Source organism: Alnus glutinosa, chromosome 11 (assembly GCF_958979055.1).
Source record: "Alnus glutinosa chromosome 11, dhAlnGlut1.1, whole genome shotgun sequence".
NCBI lineage: Eukaryota > Viridiplantae > Streptophyta > Magnoliopsida > Fagales > Betulaceae > Alnus > Alnus glutinosa.
The window spans coordinates 26,369,016-26,390,747 of record NC_084896.1 but is presented as its reverse complement, the minus strand read 5'-3'; the positions used below and the strand labels follow the sequence as shown (position 1 = coordinate 26,390,747).

The 21,732-nt window shown below is 33.0% G+C and overlaps 1 protein-coding gene across 2 annotated transcripts in view; it reads left to right on the top strand.

Moving 5' to 3' along the window:
- Positions 1 to 8,281: 8,281 nt before the first annotated feature.
- Positions 8,282 to 21,732, top strand: part of LOC133882507 (protein PLANT CADMIUM RESISTANCE 2-like) — a 31,109-nt gene continuing 17,658 nt past the window's right edge. The window contains exons 1-4 of one of the 2 annotated variants that reach the window (XM_062321695.1): positions 8,288 to 8,568; positions 8,937 to 9,008; positions 9,128 to 9,340; positions 10,888 to 11,172. In XM_062321695.1, coding sequence (XP_062177679.1) covers positions 8,358 to 8,568; positions 8,937 to 9,008; positions 9,128 to 9,340; positions 10,888 to 10,964 — 573 coding nt within the window. In that variant the 5' untranslated portion in view covers positions 8,288 to 8,357 and the 3' untranslated portion in view covers positions 10,965 to 11,172. Of the gene's footprint in view, positions 8,569 to 8,936; positions 9,009 to 9,127; positions 9,341 to 10,887; positions 11,173 to 21,732 lie in introns of those variants that run through there. The other variant, XM_062321696.1, reaches the window with a different exon arrangement.

Genomic DNA, 21,732 nt, shown 5'->3' with positions numbered 1-21,732 from the left:
TGATTCATGCTATTGTTAATTGGAGTGTGCTTGCTTTTACCATTTTCGTCGGGAAATAAAAATAAAATTTGTGCCAATATCGCTATTATGATTCAAGCTCAAGATAACATTGATTCACTGAAAGGTACTTATTTTTCTTATATCCTATTAACTGTGCTTAGTTTATTTGTCAAGTAGTTTGTTTGTTATTTTAGCTAGATTAAGATTTTTAATAGTTGCTTTGATTATTGATTTTTTTTTTTTCTAATTTGGTGGGTTTTTTGATTTGGTTAATTATTTGTTACTTTTTCGGTTGTTCATGCTAATAAGAACTATTATAAATAAAAAATTATAATAAAGATCTTATATTTATAGGTACTTTTCGGTTAATTTATTCATCTATAAATTTTTCTTATAGCTTAGAAAAATATGAGCAAACCAAAAACAATCGATTGATTCATTCTTTAAGAAAAAAGATGTAAGTCATTCAGAGGTTGATAGTGATACACCTTTAAATAGACTGTTAGCAACAGATCTTAATGCTTCAGTAATTGATGAGCGGCCTTTTAAATGTCCAAGAACCTTTTCTGAAGAAATTGATGCCACCGCTTTGCAACGTGATCCAGGAAAACGTCTGCAAATATGAAAATTTCCTGTAAACTTACAAGATGCAATGCGATGTGCTTATCTTAGAGCTGACCCATGTCAACCTATTCTTAAACCTACAGAATATCCAGCTTCAGGACCGGAGAGTCATCATCGTCGATTTCAAACTTCTTGGTTTCAGACATACTCAATTTGGTTTGAGTATTCGGAATCAAATGATGCCATCTTTTATCATCCTTGTTACATTTTTGTTAAGAAATCAACAGGATGTCTGAGATCAGATGCATTTAGTGAAATGTTTCAAGAATTGGAAAAAGATGAACGATGGAATGAATTGTTCTTTAATGGGGCATGTGGAGACAGATCCCAATTCATTACATAAAATTACTATGAAATGTTGTGAAGATCTGAAGAATTATTCACGACATATTGGCAAGTTAATTGGAAAACAGTCATCACAAGAAATGAAAAATAATCGATTGCGGCTCAAAACCTCAATAAATAGTGTTTGATGGCTAGCATTCCAAGCATGTGCATTTACAGGTCATGATCAAAGCTCCAACTCAAAAAATAAAGATAACTTCATTGAATTGATCAAGTTTTTAGCAACTTTTAATGATGGAGTTGTGTTGACAAATACTCTAAGGAATGCCAAATATACATTACCCCAAATTCAAAAAGAAATTTTGCATATCTTTACAACTAAAATGCGAGATGTGATTCGCAAAGAAATTGGGGATGCCAAATTTTGCATTCTTGTTGATGAAGCTCGGGATGAGTAAAAAATTGAGCAAATGGCAATCATTTTGAGATTTGTTGATAAATATGGTTTTATTCAATAGATATTTTCTCATATTGTCCATGTCAAATATACTATTGCATTAACTTTAAAAGAGAAGATATGTGATGTCCTTTCTTGTAACGACCTCAAAATTCAAAATATTCGAGGTCAGGGATATGATGGAAGTAGTAATATGCATAGTAAATGGGAAGGGCTACAAGCTTTATTTCTTAGAGAATGTCTCCATGCATATTATGTGCATTGTTTTGCTCATAAACTACAGTTAGTTTTGGTTTCAGCATCTAGATAAACAAAATCTGTTCATCAATCAGTTATTTGAGATTTTGAATTTTATTATCACAATTGTTGTTGGTTCTTCAAAACGCAATGTTGAATTGCAATCTGCTCAAGTTGCTAAGATTGAAAGTATGATTACTTCTAATGAAATTGAGACTGGAAGGGGGGCAAACCAAATTGGTACTTTGTTATGACCTGGAGATACTCGATGGTCTTTTCATTTTAATTCTGTTTGTAGCTTAATAAGAATGTTTCGTTCAACTTAATCAGTTCTCGACACTATTTCAAAGGAGGGAACTAACTATTCTTAATGCGGTGATGCCGAATAGGCTTATATGGTATTAACATCATTTCAATTTGTTTTGATCTTGCATTTGATGAAAAAGATTATGAGATTTACTAGTTGTCTTTGTCAAGCTTTACAACAAAATTCTCAAGACATTTTAAATGCCATGAGTGTAGTTTCAACTACAAAATCACTTCTTTATAATTTGAGAAATGAAGAGTAGAGTCTTTCCTTGATACTGTTAAATCATTTTGTAAAAAAAATGAAATTGATGTTTCTGATATGAATGCTCGTTACACTAGAGCTCGAGGTAGGTCATGTCACCGAGATGAAGAATCTTCCATGACATGGAGCATAATTTTAGAATTGATGTATTTATTGCTGCAATAGACTTCTAATTGCAAGAACTAAATAATAGATATAGTGAGCATGCAGTGGAACTTCTTAGTCTTAGTGCCGCTTTAAGCCCTCAAGATGCATACAAATCATTTAAGATTGATGATATATGCAGCTTAGTTGAGAAGTTCTATCCTCAAGATTTTATTGAGCAGGAGAAAATCATTTTGAGATTTCAATTGGATCATTATAAGCTTGATGTGTCAAAACATTCAGATTTTCAGAATATGTCCACTTTATCTGAGTTGTGTAGAGGATTAGCAATTTCAGGAAAATCAAAGATTTATAATTTGATTGACAGGTTGATTCATCTAGTGTTGACTCTCCCTGTTTCTACCGCCACTACTGAACGAGCATTTTCTGCCATGAAGCTTGTAAAAACTAGATTACGTAGTTGAATGGAAGATGAGTTTCTAGCAGATCATTTGGTAGTTTATATCAAGAAAGAAATTGTTAAGGATTTCACGACAGAGATAATAATGGATGGATTTTATTCTATGGAAGACTATCGACGTTTAGCACAATTCGAAGGAGATATGAAGTTATTTTTTGGATTTTTTTTTGTACATGTCTATAGCAAACTAGAACGTTTTTTTATTCTGAAGAAAAATTATTTTTAAATATGATTTTATAGACATGTAACTTTTGTATACAGTTATAACTTTATGATTTAGTATGGAGTTAAGTTTAACTATTTAAGACTTGTTTTCTTTTATTTTACAAGCAGACGCACATATAGAAGGACTATATATACATATTTATTTATTTAGGTTCGGTCCCCCACCAACAGATTTCTGGCTCCGCCACTGAGTGTGACGTGGTTGACTAACATAATCTGTTAACTTGGTGGATGGAAACGTGTTCAAAGACTGATTTGTAATTATAATTTATCACAGGGACCTTAGCCTTCATGAACTTTTTGTATCACAATGAGTGATTTGTAATTTAGACAAACTCTAAAGTCTAAAAGACCAATTGTGCAATTATCTTTTTTTTTAATGGTACAAATTTAATTTTTAATTTTTCTAATTTATTATTTTTAATTTTTTTATGAGAACTTAAATCTGAATCGTTGAAACACCTACGCCAAATCTTTCAAAATATGTGACATTAGACTGATCAATTACTCTCATATAAGTAATGCTAGAAACCACATTTTTATTCCACAACTATTTTACAATGCTGATGTGATAGTATCAACCAGCCCTTAAAATTGTTTTTGTTATTACCGATTTAACGGTTGGTTAGGAGTGCCACGCCAATATTCTGGGATAGCTGTGAAATAAAAATGTGATTTATAACATTACACATATCATATAGCTCTGGTTTGACTCGTCACGTATCAAGTGGTGGAGCTAGGGGAGGCTCAGTAAAATTTGACGCCTAAAGCAAAAAGTTAAAATTGGGCCTTTTTTAATTTTAAAATTTTAATACAATAATTTTTTATATTAAATATTAAAAATAATTTAAAAATCATTCTTCTACCTTTTTAAGATGAAAAATTACTAATCAATATGTTCAAATTTTGTTAATATATTATTTTCAATAGACAATATAACTAATCTATTTTATCTTTTTGTAAGATAAATGATTGTAAATGAGATTTAATTAGTTGTGTATTAAAATCAATGACACACAGCAAAATTCATAATAACGAAACTAAAATCAACGATGCTGATAACATCGCTTTCTTTTTTCTTTTTTTCTAAACTCTCATAACATGTTACAAACTACCACCAAATTGTCCTCTAAATTATAAATTAATTGCATTAATGTTTCCTAAACTACTAAAAATTGTTATAAACAACTGTATATATAATTCAGCTATTGGCCTACACATATATAGCGAGGGGGATCTAACAGAAGACTTGAGCCTCCCAAAAATTTAAAACATCTTTCAAAAAAATTATATTAATTATATTTTTCTATAAGGTAAACGATCAAAAATTAATTTCCTTCCCTTCAATTATTATTATTATTATTATTTTTTTTTAAAAAAAAATAAAAAATAAAAAATTCGTCTGTCTACACTTCAGTTTCTGATTCCAAACGCATGTGTATATATATATATATATATATATATATATATATATATATATATATATATATATATATATATATACAGAAACTCCATTTTCCAACTCAGAAACTCATAATATAGTGCATGGGAAGGGAAAGCTTCATATTGCTTGAAACAAGAAACAAGAAACAAGACAAAAACGAAAGACTCAAAACAATATCATAAGACAAAAACGAAGACTCAGACTTAATTACCAGTCTCCAGTTGCCAGTATCAAGAAACAAAGGAATAAAAACATAAAAATAATGCTGTACGTAGCAGCTTCACCGTATGAATAAATAAAGAATATTTTTGTCAATAGTCCAAGCTGATCGATCAATTTTGTTTAATAATGCAGGCCTGGGAGCTGGAAGTTTCACATGCCTTGAAACAATAAGCAATTGCACTAGTCATTTACAGGACCATCTGGTGTAACCAATCTCAAGCTACCCAACTACCCAAGGGTGCATGGGAGAATATGGCATGAATTTGAATAGTTCTTGGGATGTTTATTGATGGGGTGAATGTCAATAACAAAATCGCAGCGGAAAATATCTATTCCTCTTTGTACAAATTAAATAGTCAATTTAGCTAGCACCAAAATATCAACTCACACAAGAACAATGCAGAAAAATAAATCCAGCAACCACTACAAGCAAGACACCAAAATTTTTACGTGGAAAACCTTCCGGTGTGAAGGAAAAAACCACGGGACCTAGTCCAGTTAAAACTTCCACTATCAACAATAATGGGCTTACAAATTGTCTTCTCTAGAACAATATCTAGAGGTTATCACCACATCAAGAATACACACATTCTTGGATTAAAACATAAATTCATCACTATAAAGTGGATTCCAACAACAACAAAGAAAGGTCTCACCAAGTGGGGATGAACAACCTAGCAACTGGAGAGGAAGTCCAACGATCGACACCAGTCAATGCGTAGCCCTCGTCGTCAGGAACAACATACTGAAATTTCATCAAGATCGGACCATAGATGACCCTCCAATCTTTGATGGAAATGACTATGTGAAAAACCACATTTTTCTCTCCTTCCTCTCTGTTTTTGGACGAAGCTCACTCCCTCCAAAACTCTTATTTCTTTTCTCCCTCACACGGCTGTAAAACCAGCCAGCCTTCCTTTCTTTTCTCCTTTTTTTTTTTTTTTTTTTTCATTTGACCTCTGTTTCTTTTGGCTCAAGGGTTGGTCCCCCACGTAGGAGGGACCACCCAACATTTATTGTGTGGCAGCAATATAAAGTCCTTTCTTTGTAATATATATATAAAAGTTATATGTCTATAAATTCATGTTGAAAGAAACTTTTCTCTTTGAATACAAAAGTTTTCTGGTTTGCAATAAACACCTACAAAAAGAATTCAAAAAAGAACTCAATTGACATCATTTTCGAATTATGCTCAACGAAGATCTTTCTTGAAATGAAATCCATCCATTATCATTTATTTAGTAAAATTCATAGTAATTTCTTTCTTAATCCATTGCCCCATTTTGTAGTGTGATTCGTGTGAAGAATAGTTTGGTAAATTAAATCAGAGCATTTCTTGCGTTTTTTAAAAGTCAAATTCACGAATGTTTTGCTTCCAAACCAAAAGCATTTTCAAGACACATTTACGTTTCAAGTTTAAAAAATTTGAGAGAAGAGTAGACATATCGTATGAAAGGTAAAGTATATTTTTAGGACTTTTAAACATTTTTGGAGTTGGCAAACCCCAAGTACCAAGGTAGTCAGCTTGGTTGGCCCTGTTTGTAAGTGCCAAGGTCAACTGCAAGCAATGGAGCGTTTGAGTATTGAAGTTTTGAAATCAAAATTGAATTTATATTTTGTCTGTGAATTTCAAGGTTTAAATTTTTTTTAAAAGAAAATTGAATAAAATATAATTTGTTTAGAAAAAGTTGAATAAAATATGATTTGTTTTTGAAAAAATTAAATAAAATATGATTTATTTTTTTAAAAATAGAATCAAAATCATTTGGTCTATCTATATACCACTTGTAAAATAATAGGAAAATGCTCAAATTACTCATGGTCAATAACACACTACAAAAAAAAAAACCTCATTTATGGACGGTTTTTTTCTGGACGGTTTTTAAAACCGTCTAGAAAACAAAATTTGCAGACGGTTTTTTTTTTTAAAACCGTCTGTAAAAAATTTATTATAGACGGTTTTTACTAAACTGTTTGGAAATTTTCATTTCTAGACGGTTTTGTAAAAACAGCCTATAAATTTATAAACGGTTTTGAAAAAACCGTTTGTAAATATTATTCTCAAAGAATTTTATGGACGGTTTTTACTAAACTGTCTAGAAATTTTCATTTCTAGACGGTTTTTATAAAACCGTCTATAAATTTAGAGACGGTTTTTACCAAACCGTCCATAAAATTTAAGTTCTAGACGGTTTCAAAAAAAACTGTCTGGAAATATATTTTCTCACGCCATGTCATCAATCCGCGTGATGTCTCCAAATTTCACTACATCCATCCGATTTTTTTCCCTACCAAAATCACAACCGTCCATTAATTCTTTTGACAACCAAAAACTTTCCCAGCCAAACCAAAATAAATAAAAAGGAATATATATGGCCTAGCTGGAGGTACGTAGCTAGTTCGACGAATCTCGCCCATCAATGCCACCGCCGACAACGACGTCTCCGAGCTCTCCGGTGGTGTCCACTACAACCACTGGCCAAGAGAGACGAAGATGAGGAGGTCCGATCCGCCGAGGGAGACGAAGATGAGGAGGTCTGATCCCCCAAGAGAGACGAAGATGAGCGTGTCCACTACCACCACCGCTTCCACACCTCCAATCCAAGACCGTGAGTTACTATACCGGACAGACATCTCTGATGATGACTCCCCGTCGTCGTCCCCCTTCGCCAAGCTTGAAATCGGACTGAGCCGCAAAGCCTCAACGCCGTCCTCTCCATCGTCGACCTGGCCAAGCCCGATCTGTTGCAACTATGGCGGCATGGGGAGTATGGGGGGTTTGCTCACGCCTCAGATCAGGGAAAGACCTATTATCTTAATTAACATTTCTGGTAAATAATTAAAAAAATTTAATTTAATTAATGATGTTAATATATATTAAAAAAGAAAAGAAATACATCTCGAAAAAAAAAAAAAAAAAAAAAAAAAAAAAAAAAAAAAAAGGGGGCAAACCGTCCAAAAATTTATTTCGCTACTGTTTATCCTGGACGGTTTTAAATCGTCCATAATAAACCGTCTGGAATTGTTTCCATACGGTTTTTTTCAATTTCTGGACGGTTTAAAACCGTCCAAAATTTGTTTTTTTTTTTTTGTAGTAACAAATGTACTATCATAAGGCATAATGGAGTGGGCATCACACACGGTGAGGTCCACTCCACTGTGCCTTATAGTAATGTATCTATTGTGCGCCGTGAGTGCATATATCATTCTAATATATATATATATATATATATATATATATATATATATATATATATATATATATATATAGGCCCATGATTGCTGCTCGGGTGGAAACTCCCAAAATTCCAAATAAAAATAGAAAGAAACTTTGACTTACTAGATAGACTTGGAGTCTGTTCACAGCTTGTGCCATAAATGCTCAAGGAAACTTGCATTGTAGTCACATCATCTTATTGTGTGCAACTTCCTAGAATTTTTACCAAGGCCAGGAGGGCTGCATTTTCTTAGATTTTGGTAGTCGATCAAAACCGGCAAGTGAGTCCACATATTCTAGATATAAAATATTTAATTACAATTAGAGAGTTTTTTTTTTTTTTTTTTTTTTTTTTTTTTTTTTTTTTTTTTTTTTAGCATTTGACAATTTCCACCAAATTAATGACGCTTCTATCAATATAATTAGATCCCTAAGCCTTACTCTTTCGTGACAGCTAGATCGAACCAAAAACGGTAGCTTACCACAATCTTTGTTAAGTTAACCAGAAAAATGTATCCTCTAGCACATGATCATGAGAAACAAGCAGGTGATCAACACCATCCAGCTCCTTTCCCGGCTTCAGGACATCCAAATACTAGCCAATATTCTCCACAGCCGTATGCTAGCGCTCCTCCATATATAGCCACTGGTGTGCGAGCTCATGCTGTTCCAGGGAGGTGGTCCACTGGTCTTTGCCATTGTTGTGATGATCCTGCAAATTGTAAAGATCTACCTTCATCACTAATTTCTAGCCATAAACTATCATCAGATCTAGTTACCATTAGACCTCGTTCGAAGTCTCGTACGAACGAGATATCGAACGAGCCCTTCTGGGTTCTCGTTCAAAGTCTCGTTAGATCAAGCTAGATATCAAAAGAAATTTTATGGGATCTTAAACCAGAGCTAGACCTCGTTCAAACACCCAGATCTGTAGATAAGTTGAACTGAGGATAGTTATATGAGCTGGCCGGACTGAGTGTGTTATTAGTTATTTTTTCTGTTTCTTTCCTACTGATTCATTCGTTAGTCAACTATATACTTGTATAGACGTTTCTTTTATTAACTTCTTTCAATTTTTATGTTTTGAAGGTTTGATCACTTGCTTCTGCCCTTGCATCACATTTGGACAGATTGCTGATATAGTTAGCAGAGGTTCTTCATGTAAGCCTATTGAAAACAATTTACTTTCGATCTGATCATCATGAAGTTTAAGAATATATACAAAATGATGGTTTGAGTTTACATTTTTTGTCATATTATTTTTTCTGGTGTTTTCACAGCTTGTGCTCTAAGCGGCACAGTCTATGGAGTTATTCTGAGTTTTACTGGTTTGGCATGCTTGTGCTCGTGCTTTTACCGTTCAAAATTGAGGGCGCAATATGACTTGGACGAGTCACCTTGTGTAGACTGCTTAGTGCATTTCTGTTGTGAGACTTGTGCTCTGTGTCAAGAATACAGAGAGCTCAAAAATCGTGGGTTTGATATGGGGATAGGTATGACATATAGCTTCTTAGTTAATCACATCTGTATTTCTTTTATTTCTTTTTCTTTTCCATTTCTGATCATTTCCAAATTATTTGGTGAAGAAAACCATTTTTTTTTCTTTCTTTTTCTTTTTTTTGAAAGATTAGGTATTGTTTGTTTAGTGGGTATATCTATATTTGACGCAATTTGGCCTTAACTTGTTTTTGGGTTTTGAAAGTCAATTGCTTTGAATCTGTCTTAATTTTGACATTGAAGTAGCAAATGCATGAAAAAATTGCATCCAAAACATTATGTTATTGCAGTTGGTCAATTTACTGCACCTGATTAGCATGCTAGAATACCGTTCGAGTTCTGTGATAGATATACAGTACATGGTACTTCTGCCAAATCTATGTTATTGATTGAGTTCAACCATATCTAACCCCACCATCAAGTACTGCTTTTTTAATAATTTTGGCACCATGATAATTTAAGCTTTACAACAAACATAATCCATCCTCCGGTCAACAGATTGGTTGGGTGCATGCATATTATCATTAAGCCCAACTCCAAAATTATTGACCAAGTCAATGCTAGCCTGTATATAGATTCTCATCAATTTTGTTGTTTTGATTACAAGTAATTCAGACAACAAATGTAAAGAATTCTCATAAGACCTACTTATTCGAACAGGTCTTGAGCACTCACCCAGTGGCGGAGTCCGCATTGACAATTTGAGGGGGGCAAATTGAAAAAAAGAAAATTAAGGGGAGAAAACTAAAAAAATTAGGGATACAATTTTAATATATATATATATATATATATATATATATTTATAATTTTTTTTTGGAAAAAATTTGGGGCTTGGGGCAGGCCCCCGGACCCTTGAATAGATCCGTCCCTGCACTCGCATACTTGTTTACAAAGATGAGTTTTATAGGAGTTATCTCATATTTACTGAAAATTCAGATCCTCCCTAAATAGAGATTTCTAACAATTTTGCTGCTTGAATTCAATTCGGGCAAAATATGTTAAAGATCTCTCGTACCCATCTACCCAAACAAGTCTTAAACAGTCCGCCGACGTCTAGATCCTATCTTATCTGAGAAATGAGGCTAGCATTGACCTAGTCGTTGTCTTATACTCCTGCAATTGATTTTATTTGTGCATGGTCAGGAACCTCGTTGTCATAATTAAGAAATTCACATCGCGGATTGTGTATGCATGTTTCTTTAATTAGTGGGATGTTATTTGTCCTCAACGAAAAGATTACCGGCCAGTTGATGATGCATAACCACATTAAACAAAGACCATTTTCAGTTTATTAAAAGCTTGATTTTGTCCAGTCAACAGACTTCAATAGGTTCGATATATAGAGATTATAGAAGGCCTCGAACCTGTTGAGACCTTTAACTCTAACTATTTGTTGCGTGCATGAGTGGCTACTTTCATAATATATAATTTATTCCACCTAATTCGTACGTTCTTGGTTTTATTTTTTATTTTTAAAAAAATGATTTTATTTTATTTTACTGGGAACTTATTTCTTGTGGCCGGGCGGTTCTTGGAAATGAAGGCTGGGAAGCGAACTTGGATAGACAAAGGCGTGGAGTTACAGTAGCTCCAATGGTGGCACCAGGCATGATAAGGTGAAAGGGAACATCAAGGCCCCTTAATTTGCTGCTGCTCCTGTTGCTTGCTCATTCAGCTTCTTTACAGTCGTATATATGATTTCAAAATTACTATATCTACAACTCTTTTATAATTTGTTAACACGACTGATTGAAATGTGTTAATTTTTTTTTAGTGGTTGATTTGACGACTCCAATCATGTAATAACATATATCATTTAGTTGTAAAAGAGTTGAAAGTGTAACATTACTCTTATGATTCATGCTATTGCTAATTGGAGTGTGTTTGCTTTTACCATTTTCGTCAGGAAATAAAAATAAAATTTGTGCCAATATCGCTATTATGATTCAAGCTCAAGATAACATTGATTCACTGAAAGGTACTCATTTTTCTTATACCCTATTAACTGTGCTGTTAGATAATATATTGATACCGTATATTACGGTACTTTCCATATATTGTAGGATTTGATTTAATCCTCATTAATTGTAATTGGTTATAATCAAATCAGATTTGAATACATTCAATTCTGATTTGATTATATTCTCTTTACATATCATTTTGTATTCTCTCTATATCCCTATAAATATGGATAATCTGTATTGTAAATCACTCAAGCAATAAGAGCATAATGTAGCCTTAGGGCTTTATCCTGTGGATATAGGTCATAGACCGAACCACGTAAAATTCCTTTGTCTATTATTCCGCAATCTTTATTTTTCATTTGTTTATGTTTTCTAACATGGTATCAGAGCTATAGGCTAACGCCAGTGTTTGATCCAATGGTCCTGTGATTTATTTCTCTTGTTTATTTATTTTTTTTTTTTTCTATTTCTTGTATTTCAATTTTCTCACCATTCCTCTGTTCGATCAATGTCCTCTGTTTCTTTTCTTTTCATTCTCTGTTTCTCTATCTTTTTTTTTTTTTTTTTGGTTTTGTCAAATAGTGGTGTGCGTGAGTTGGAGATAAACTTTCCTCCAACCCATGTCACTTGTGTCTTCTATGTTGCTGTTCAATAAAAAAATTGTTCTTTTTTTTTTATTCAAAAAAAAAAAAAAAAAATCCAGTGCTTGCCTGTGTCTCCTTTGGTTTTCTCTTGCGTTTTCACGCACGGATCTGGATTCGATCAACGATCCAAATGAGTTCTTACTACCAATCGTTTCTGCTGCCGCCGCCGTCCTCTTCTACAGATCCGATTCTGGTCTTCGTCATTGTCGATCTACAGCTGTAACACCAACCTTGGTCCAGTCATGCCGGCGCCCCCACCAGCTGTGCACGATTTGATCACCATCTCATCCGTGCTTTACATCTCACGGCGGATCTACGCCACCAAGCCCCCCTCCAGCGATCTGCGCCGCTAGCAGCCCATAAAGATCCACCAGCTTCATTCGCTTCTTAGCCACTCACCGCAGATCTGTCCAGATTCGTTCCTGCAAGTCCTTTTTTTTTTGTGTGCGTTTTGTTATCTTGTTTTGGATTTTATCTTCTATCCAGAAGGTTCAACTTTGTTTCTTTGTATTGTGTACTCTCTCTCTCTAAAAGAGAAAAGAAGGTGTATTGTGTACTCTCTCTCTCTCTAAAAGCAAAAAAAAAAAAAAAAAAAAAAAAAAAAATTGATGATGAGAGAGAGATAAAGGTGTTGTTTTGGTAGTGAATGGGTAGTCGTGGAAGATGAAAAGGTTAAAAAAAAAAAGAAAAAGAAAAAGAAAAAGAAAGAAAGATCATTAAAAGATGCCAAAGTTGCCCAAATTATTTTTAGCCCTTTGTTGGCCCATTATTTGTATTTGGCCTTTGCGGTGTTGTTTCAAACCAAGGCCTATTTCAGCCCATGGTTGGCTCTGGCCCATAGTTGGCCCATATTATTTGACATGTGGTATTGTTTCAACCCATGTCCATTTCAGCCCATAGTTGGCCCTACATATTTTTGGCTCATGTGGTATTGTTTCAAACCCAGGCCCATTTCAGCCCATCGTTGGCTTTTATATTTGGCCCATAGTTGGCACATTATTTGTATTTTGGCATTTGTGGTCTTATTTTAAGCCCATGCCCATTTAGCCCCCAGTTGGCTCGAAGAAGAAGAAGAAGGAGGAAGACGAAGAAGAAGCAGAAGAAGGAAGATGAAGAAGAAGAAGAAGAAGAAGAAAGATGTTCTCCAAACTGGGTTATATCTGACCCAACATAAAAAAAAAAAAAAAAAAAATTCAAACTCAAGATTTCAGAATCTTACACCTTGAGTTTGCAGGGGGATGTTAGAGAATATATTGATACCGTATATTACGGTACTTTCCATATATTGTAGGATTTGATTTAATCCTCATTAATTGTAATTGATTATAATCAAATCAGATTTGAATACATTCAATTCTGATTTGATTATATTCTCTTTACATATCATTTTGTATTCTCTCTATATCCCTATAAATATGGATAATCTGTATTGTAAATCACTCAAGCAATAAGAGCATAATGTAGCCTTAGGGCTTTATCCTGTGGATGTAGGTCATAGACTGAACCACGTAAAATTCATTTGTCTATTATTCCGCAATCTTTATTTTTCATTTGTTTATGTTTTCTAACATGTGCTTAGTTTATTTGTCAAGTAGTTTGTTTGTTATTTTAGCTAGATTAAGATTTTTAATAGTTGCTTTGATTATTGATTTTTTTTTTCTTTTCTAATTTGGTGGGTTTTTTGATTTGGTTAATTATTTGTTACTTTTTCGGTTGTTCATGCTAATAAGAACTATTATAAATAAAAAATTATAATAAAGATCTTATATTTATAGGTACTTTTCGGTTAATTTTTTCATCTATAAATGTTTCTTATAGCTTAGAAAAATATGAGCAAACCAAAAACAATCGATTGATTCATTCTTTAAGAAAAAAGATGTAAGTCATTCAGAGGTTGATAGTGATACACCTTTAAATAGACTGTTAGCAACGGATCTTAATGCTTCAGTAATTGATGAGCGGCCTTTTAAATGTCCAAGAATCCTTCTTGAATAAATTGATGCCACCTCTTTGCAACGTGATCCAATAAAATGTCCGCAAATATGAAAATTTCCTGTAAACTTACAAGATGAAATGTGATGTGCTTATCTTAGAGCTGGCCCATGTCAACCTATTCTTAAACCTACATAATATCCAGCTTCAGGACCGGAGAATCATCGTCATCGATTTCAAACTTCTTGGTTTCAGACATACTCAACTTGGTTGGAGTATTCGGAATCAAATGATGCCATCTTTTGTCATCCATGTTACATTTTTGCTAAGAAATTAATAGGACGTCCGAGATTAGATACATTTACAGTGAAAGGTTTCAAGAATTGGAAAAAGATGAGCGATAGAATGAATTGTCCTTTAATGGGGCATGTGGAGACAGATCCAAATTAATCACATAAAATTGTTGCGAAATGTTGTGAAGATTTGAAGAATTATTCACGGCATATTGACAAGTTGATTGAAAAACAATCATCACAAGAAATAAAGAATAATCGATTGCAGCCTAAAACCTCAATAGATAGTGTTTGATGGCTAGCATTCCAAGCATGTGCATTTAGAGGTCATGATGAAAGCTCCAACTCATAAAATAAAGGTAACTTCATTGAATTGATCAAGTTTTTAGCAACTTTTAATGATGGAGTTGTGTTGACAAATACTCCTAAGGAATGCCAAATATATATCACCCCAAATTCAAAAAGAAATTTTGCATATCTTTGCAACTAAAGTGCGAGATGTGATTCGCAAAGAAATTGGGGATGCCAAATTTTGCATTCTTGTTGATGAAGCTCGGGATGAGTAAAAAATTGAGCAAATGGCAATCATTTTGAGATTTGTTGCTAAATATGGTTTTATTCAATAGATATTTTCTCATATTGTCTATGTCAAATATACTATTGCATTAACTTTAAAATAGAAGATATGTGATGTCCTTTCTTGTAACGACCTCAAAATTCAGAATATTCGAGGTCAGGGATATGATGGAGGTAGTAATATGCGTAGTAAATGGGATGGGCTACAAGCTTTATTTCTTAGAGAATGTCTCCATGCATATTATGTGCATTGTTTTGCTCATAAACTACAGTTAGCTTTGGTTGCAGCATCTAGATAAACAAAATCTGTTCATCAATCAGTTATTTGAGATTTTGAATTTTATTATCACAATTGTTGTTGGTTTTTCAAAACGCAATGATGAATTGCAATCTGCTCAAGTTGCTAAGATTGAAAGTATGATTACTTCTAATGAAATTGAGACTGGAAGGGGGGCAAACCAAATTGGCACTTTGTTATGACCTGGAGATACTCGATGATCTTCTCATTTTAATTCTGTTTGTAGCTTGATAAGAATGTTTCGTTCAACTTGATCAGTTCTCGACACTATTTCAAATGAGGGAACTAACTATTCTTAATGCGGTGATGCCGAAGAGGCTTATATAGTATTAACATCATTTGAATTTGTTTTGATCTTGCATTTGATGAAAAAGATTATGGGATTTACTAATTGTCTTTGTCAAGCTTTACAACAAAATTCTCAAGACATTTTAAATGCCATGAGTGTAGTTTCAACTACAAAATCATTTCTTTATAATTTGAGAAATGAAGAGTAGAGTCTTTCCTTGATACTGTTAAATCATTTTGTAAAAAAAATGAAATTGATGTTTCTGATATGAATGCTCGTTATACTAGAGCTCGAGGTAGGTCATGTCACCGAGATGAAGAATCTTCCATGACATGGAGCATCATTTTAGAATTGATGTATTTATTGCTGCAATAGACTTCTAATTGCAAGAACTAAATAATAGATATAGTGAGCACGCAGTGGAACTTCTTAGTCTTAGTGCCACTTTAAGCCCTCAAGATGCATACAAATCATTTAAGATCGATGATATATGCAGCTTAGTTGAGAAGTTCTATCCTCAAGATTTTATTGAGCAGGAGAAAATCATTTTGAGATTTCAATTGGATCATTATAAGCTTGATGTGTCAAAACATTCAGATTTTTAGAATATGTCCACTTTATTTGAGTTGTGTAGAGGATTAGCAATTTCAGGAAAATCAAAGATTTATAATTTGATTGACAGGTTGATTCATCTAGTGTTGACTCTCCTGTTTCTACCGCCACTACTGAACGAGCATTTTCTGCCATGAAGCTTGTAAAAACTAGATTACGTAGTTGAATGGAAGATGAGTTTCTAGCAGATCATTTGGTAGTTTATATCAAGAAAGAAATTGTTAAGGATTTCACGACAGAGATAATAATGGATGGATTTTATTCAATGGAAGACTATCGACGTTGAGCACAATTCGAAGGAGATATGAAGTTATTTTTTGGATTTTTTTTCGTACATGTCTATAGCAAACTAGAACGTTTTTTTGTTCGGAAGAAAAATTATTTTTAAATCTGATTTTATAGACATGTAACTTTTGTATACAGTTATAACTTTATGATTTAGTATAAAGTTAAGTTTAACTGTTTAAGACTTGTTTTCTTTTATTTTACAAGCAGACGCACATATAGAAGGACTATATATACATATTTATTTATTTAGGTTCGGTCCCCCACCAACAGATTTCTGGCTCCACCACTGAGTGTGACGTGGTTGACTAACAGAATCTGTTAACTTGGTGGATGGAAACGTGTTCAAAGACTGATTTGTAATTATAATTTATCACAGGGACCTTAGCCTTCATGAACTTTTTGTACCACAATGAGTGATTTGTAATTTAGACAAACTCTAAAGTCTAAAGGACCAATGGTGCAATTATCTCTTTTTTTAATGGTACAAATTTAATTTTTAATTTTTCTAATTTTTAATTTTTAATTTTTTTATGAGAACTTAAATCTGAATCGTTGAAACACCTAAGCCAAATCTTTCAAAATATGTGACATTAGACTGATCAATTACTCTCATATAAGTAATGCTAGAAACAACATTTTTATTCCACAACTATTTTACAATGCTGATGTGATAGTATCAACCAGCCCTTAAAATTATTTTTGTTATTACCGATTTAACGGTTGGTTAGGAGTGCCACGCCAATATTCTGGGATAGCTGTGAAATAAAAATGTGATTTATAGCATTACACATATCATATAGCTCTAGTTTGACTCGTCACATGTCAAGTGGTGGAGCTAGGGGCGGCTCAGTAAAATTTGACGCCTAAAGCAAAAAGTTAAAATTGGGCCTTTTTTAATTTTAAAATTTTAATACAATAATTTTTTTTATATTAAATATTAAAAATAATTTAAAAATCATTCTTCTACCACTAATCAATATGTTCAAATTTTGTTAATATATTATTTTCAATAGACAATATAACTAATCTATTTTATCTTTTTGTAAGATAAATGATTGTAAATAAGATTTAATTAGTTGTGTATTAAAATCAATGACACACAGCAAAATTCATAATAACGAAACTAAAATCAACGATGCTGATACTAGTAAGTATAACATATGAAATATCAATGAAACAAAGAATGACAGAACTAAGAAGCAAAATATATATTAGAAGTGCTGAAATTTGTTAAGATTTTAAATATGTTACATCGATGTTACAAACTACCACCAAATTGTCCTCTAAATTATAGATTAATTGCATTAATGTTTCCTAAACTACTAAAAATTATTATAAACGACTGTATATATAGTTCAGCTATTGGCCTACACATAGCGAGGGGGATCTAACAGAAGACATGGGCCTCCCAAAAATTTAAAACATCTTTCAAAAACATTATATTAATTATATTTTTTTATAAGGTAAATGATCAAAAATTAATTTCATTCCCTTCAATTATTATTATTTTTTAAAAATAAATAAAAAATTCGTCTGTCTACATTTCAGTTTCTGATTCCAAACGCATATGTGTGTGTATATATATATATACACAAAAACTCCATTTTCCAACTCAGAAACTCATAATATAATGCATGGGAAGGGAAAGCTTCATATTGCTTGAAACAAGAAACAAGACAAAAACGACAGACTCAAAACAATATCATAAGACAAAAAGCTTTGTTTGTTACGGCACGTTACAGTACAGAGTCATGCTGTAGGGTCCAACGGCTGACATTTTCTTCAGCTTTTTCAGATGAATTTGTTCTGAGAGATGGGAGTTTACGTTGAACTGGTCTCTGCGTGGAATTGTCAACGAAAGCAAGTATAATATATTTTCTTTTTCTTTTTCTTTTACGTTGCACATTTATCATTGATTTTCAGGCGGGAAATGTTTGCCTTACAAACCCCCACACAACCCTCACTCACATGTGTGTGGGATTGTCCCACACACATGTAAGTGGGGATTGTGTGGGAGTTGGGTGGGGGATGTGTATGTATCATCTCCCTTTTCAGGCCAAATCAAGTCGGACGTTCACGTGATCCCTCCTTTTGAAAACGAAGACTCAGACTTACCAGTCTCCAGTTGTCAGTATCAAGAAAAAAAGGAATAAAAACATAAAAATAATGTTGTAGCAGCTTCACCGTATGAATAAATAAAGAATATTTTTGTCAATAGCCAAGCTGATCAATTTTGTTTAATAATGCAAGGGAGCTGGAAGTTTCACATGCCTTGAAACAATAATCGAATGATTTGGTATTGAATTTTTATTCTGTTTATAAATTTTGAGGCAAAAAAGTGTGTGTGGGTGTTGAATTTTTAGATTGAAAAATATTATTTTTTAATTGTAAGAAATGATTGGAGGTTTAAAAAGTTGTGTATAATGATTAGTATCGTGAAAAGTTGTGTGGAATAATAATTTAAATAATAATAATTTATTATATATTGATTGTTTAATTAAAAAATAAATAAATATTTTTTTGAAAAAAAACATAATTAAAATTAATTATTATTATTATTATTATTATTATTATTATTATTATTATTATTTTAAAAAAAAAGATGCAAGGGGGTGTCAACCACCCCTTTGGCCAACCCCAGGCAATGGAGGTAGCCGCGCACCAACCCTAGAGGTGATCGCGTACCACCCCAAAAGTGACTAAGGGTGGCGCGCAGCCACCCCCAGTGGTCGGGGGTGGAGCACGGCAACCTCTGGGGGTGGTGCGTGGCCACCCCAAGTGGTCAGGGGAGGCCGCGCGACCACCCCCAAGGGTAGGGGGTTGCTGAGGGGCCACCCTAGTGGTCTGGGGTGGCGCGAGGCAACCCCCGACCACCTCTGGGGGTGGCACGCGGCCACCCTTAGGATCTGAGGGTGGCCGCGCAGGGGTCGAAGGTGACCGCGCGGCCACCCCCAAAGGGGTGGCTGCCAACTGGTGGCCACCACTCTGTTTTTTTTTTTGTAGTTTTTTTTTTGTTGAATTAATTTTTTTATTATTTTATTAATTAAATGTGAGACCCACGCATTTTTGGAGACAACTTGCGCGTGGGTCCCGGTCATCAAATTAGACTTATCATAATGTCAGCCTTGAATTGAAACAAAATTTGGGTGAAATTTGAATTTTTTTTAGGTGGACAAATTTTTTCTAAAATCCGAATAGAATAAAAATTCTATTATGAATCCAAACAAACCATTAAGCTATTGCACTATTAATTTATTGGACCGTCTGGTGTAACGTACCAATCTCAAGCTACCCAAGGGTGGGACCGTGGGAGAGTATGACATGAATTTGAATAATTTATTGGACCGTCTGGTGTAGCGTACCAATCTCAAGCTACCCAAGGGTGGGACCGTGGGAGAGTATGACATGAATTTGAATAGTTCTTGGGATGTTTATTGTGTGGCAGCAATATAAAGACCTCTTTTTGTAATATATATATATATATATATATATATATATATATATATATATATATATATATATATATATATATATATATATATATATATATATATATATATATGGCCTGTTTAATAACTCCATTCCCTTTCCCTTTTCCTTATTTTTACCTTTCTCAAAAAACATCAATTCAAAACATTCTTAACATTTTTTATTTTTTATATCACATCAACAATTTTTTATTATTATTTAAATAAAAAAAATTCACTACAAGACAAAAAATATCTACTTTTCCATATAAATTATTTCTACTTTATATTACATCAATCACTTTTTACTCACACTCAAAAAAAAAAAAAAAATCTCCTATAAGGAAAGGGGAGGGGAGAGGAAGGAGATTACTAAACGGGGCCATTAAAGTTATATGCGTATAAAATCATGTTGAAAGAAAATTTTCTTTTAAATACAAAAGTTTCATAATTTGCAATAAACATGTATACAGAGAATCCAAAAAAGAATTTTGAGGTTTTTGAGGTTTGAATTTATATTCTGTTTGCGAATTTTGAGGTTTGATTTTTTTTTTTAAAAAAAAAAATTGAATAAAATATGATTTGTTTTTGAAAAAAATTAAATAAAATATGATTTATTTTTTTAAAAAATAGAATCAAAATCATTAGGTCTGTCTATATACCACTTGTAAAAGAATTGGAAAATGCTCAAATTACTCATGGTCCACAATAAGTGTATTATCACATGGCACTATTGAATGGACCACACACACATTGAGATCCACTCTATTGTGTCTTATGATAATATACTTATTGTGTACCATGAGTTGTATTTTGTCATTCTCTAAAAAATATAGGCCCATGATTGCTGCCCGGTGGAAACTCCCAAAATCCCTAATAAAAATGGAGAGAAACCTTTCCAAAACATATAGGCCCATGATTGCTGCCTGCGTGGAAACTCCCAAAATCCCTAATAATAATGAGAAATGCTTGCTTTACAACTCTCACTTAATTTTCACACAATTTTCATTCACATATTTGTGAGATTTACATATATGGGACCCATACACATATAAATGAAAGTTTGTGAAAATTGGGTGGAGGTTGTGAGTTTATCATCTCTCAATAAAAATAGAAAAAAACTTTGACCGACTTGATAGACTTGGGGTCTGATCATAGCTTGTGTCATAAATGCGCAAGGAAACTTGCATTGTAAGGCTTGTTTGTCAAGGAACAATACATTACAGTACTGTTTATGTACTTTTTTTTTTTTTTCTTCATTTTTTTATATTTTTCACTACTAATCAACATCAAAACATTCCCACTTTTTTCACTTTTTTATATCACATCAATAATTTTTTATTACTATTCAAATAAAAAAATTCACTACAATACAAAACTTTTTCACTTTTTTATACGAATTCTTTTTATTTTATATCACATCATCACTTTTTACTAATTTCAAAAATTAACAACCCACTACTCTGTTATGTTCTGTTTTGTAATGTCACTTGCTAAACAAGCCCGTAGTCACATCATCTTACAGTGTGCAACTTCCTAGAATTTATACCAAGGCCAGGAGGGCTGCATTTTCTTAGATTTTGTAAGTGACCAAAACCGGCAAGTGAGTCCACATATTCTATGTAGAAAATATTTAATTACAATTAGAGAGTTTTTTTTTTTTTTTTTTTTTTTTTTTTTTTTTTAATTTTTTAGCATTTGACAATTTCCAGTTGACCAAAACCGGCAAGTGAGTCCACATATTCTAGATAGAAAATATTTAATTACAATTAGAGTGTTTTTTTTTTTAAGCATTTGACAATTCCACCAAATTAATGACGCTTCTATCAATATATATAATTGGGAAAACTGCAATTTACCCCATGATGTTTACACAAATTTTTAATTTTAGCACCAATGTTTAGATTGCTTCAATTGCACCCAAGAAAGTTGAAAAAAATTTCAATCCACCCCCTTCCGTCCAATTGCTCCGTCTGATGAGACGGAAATGGACCCACGTGCGCGGCATATGACTTATATGCAGAT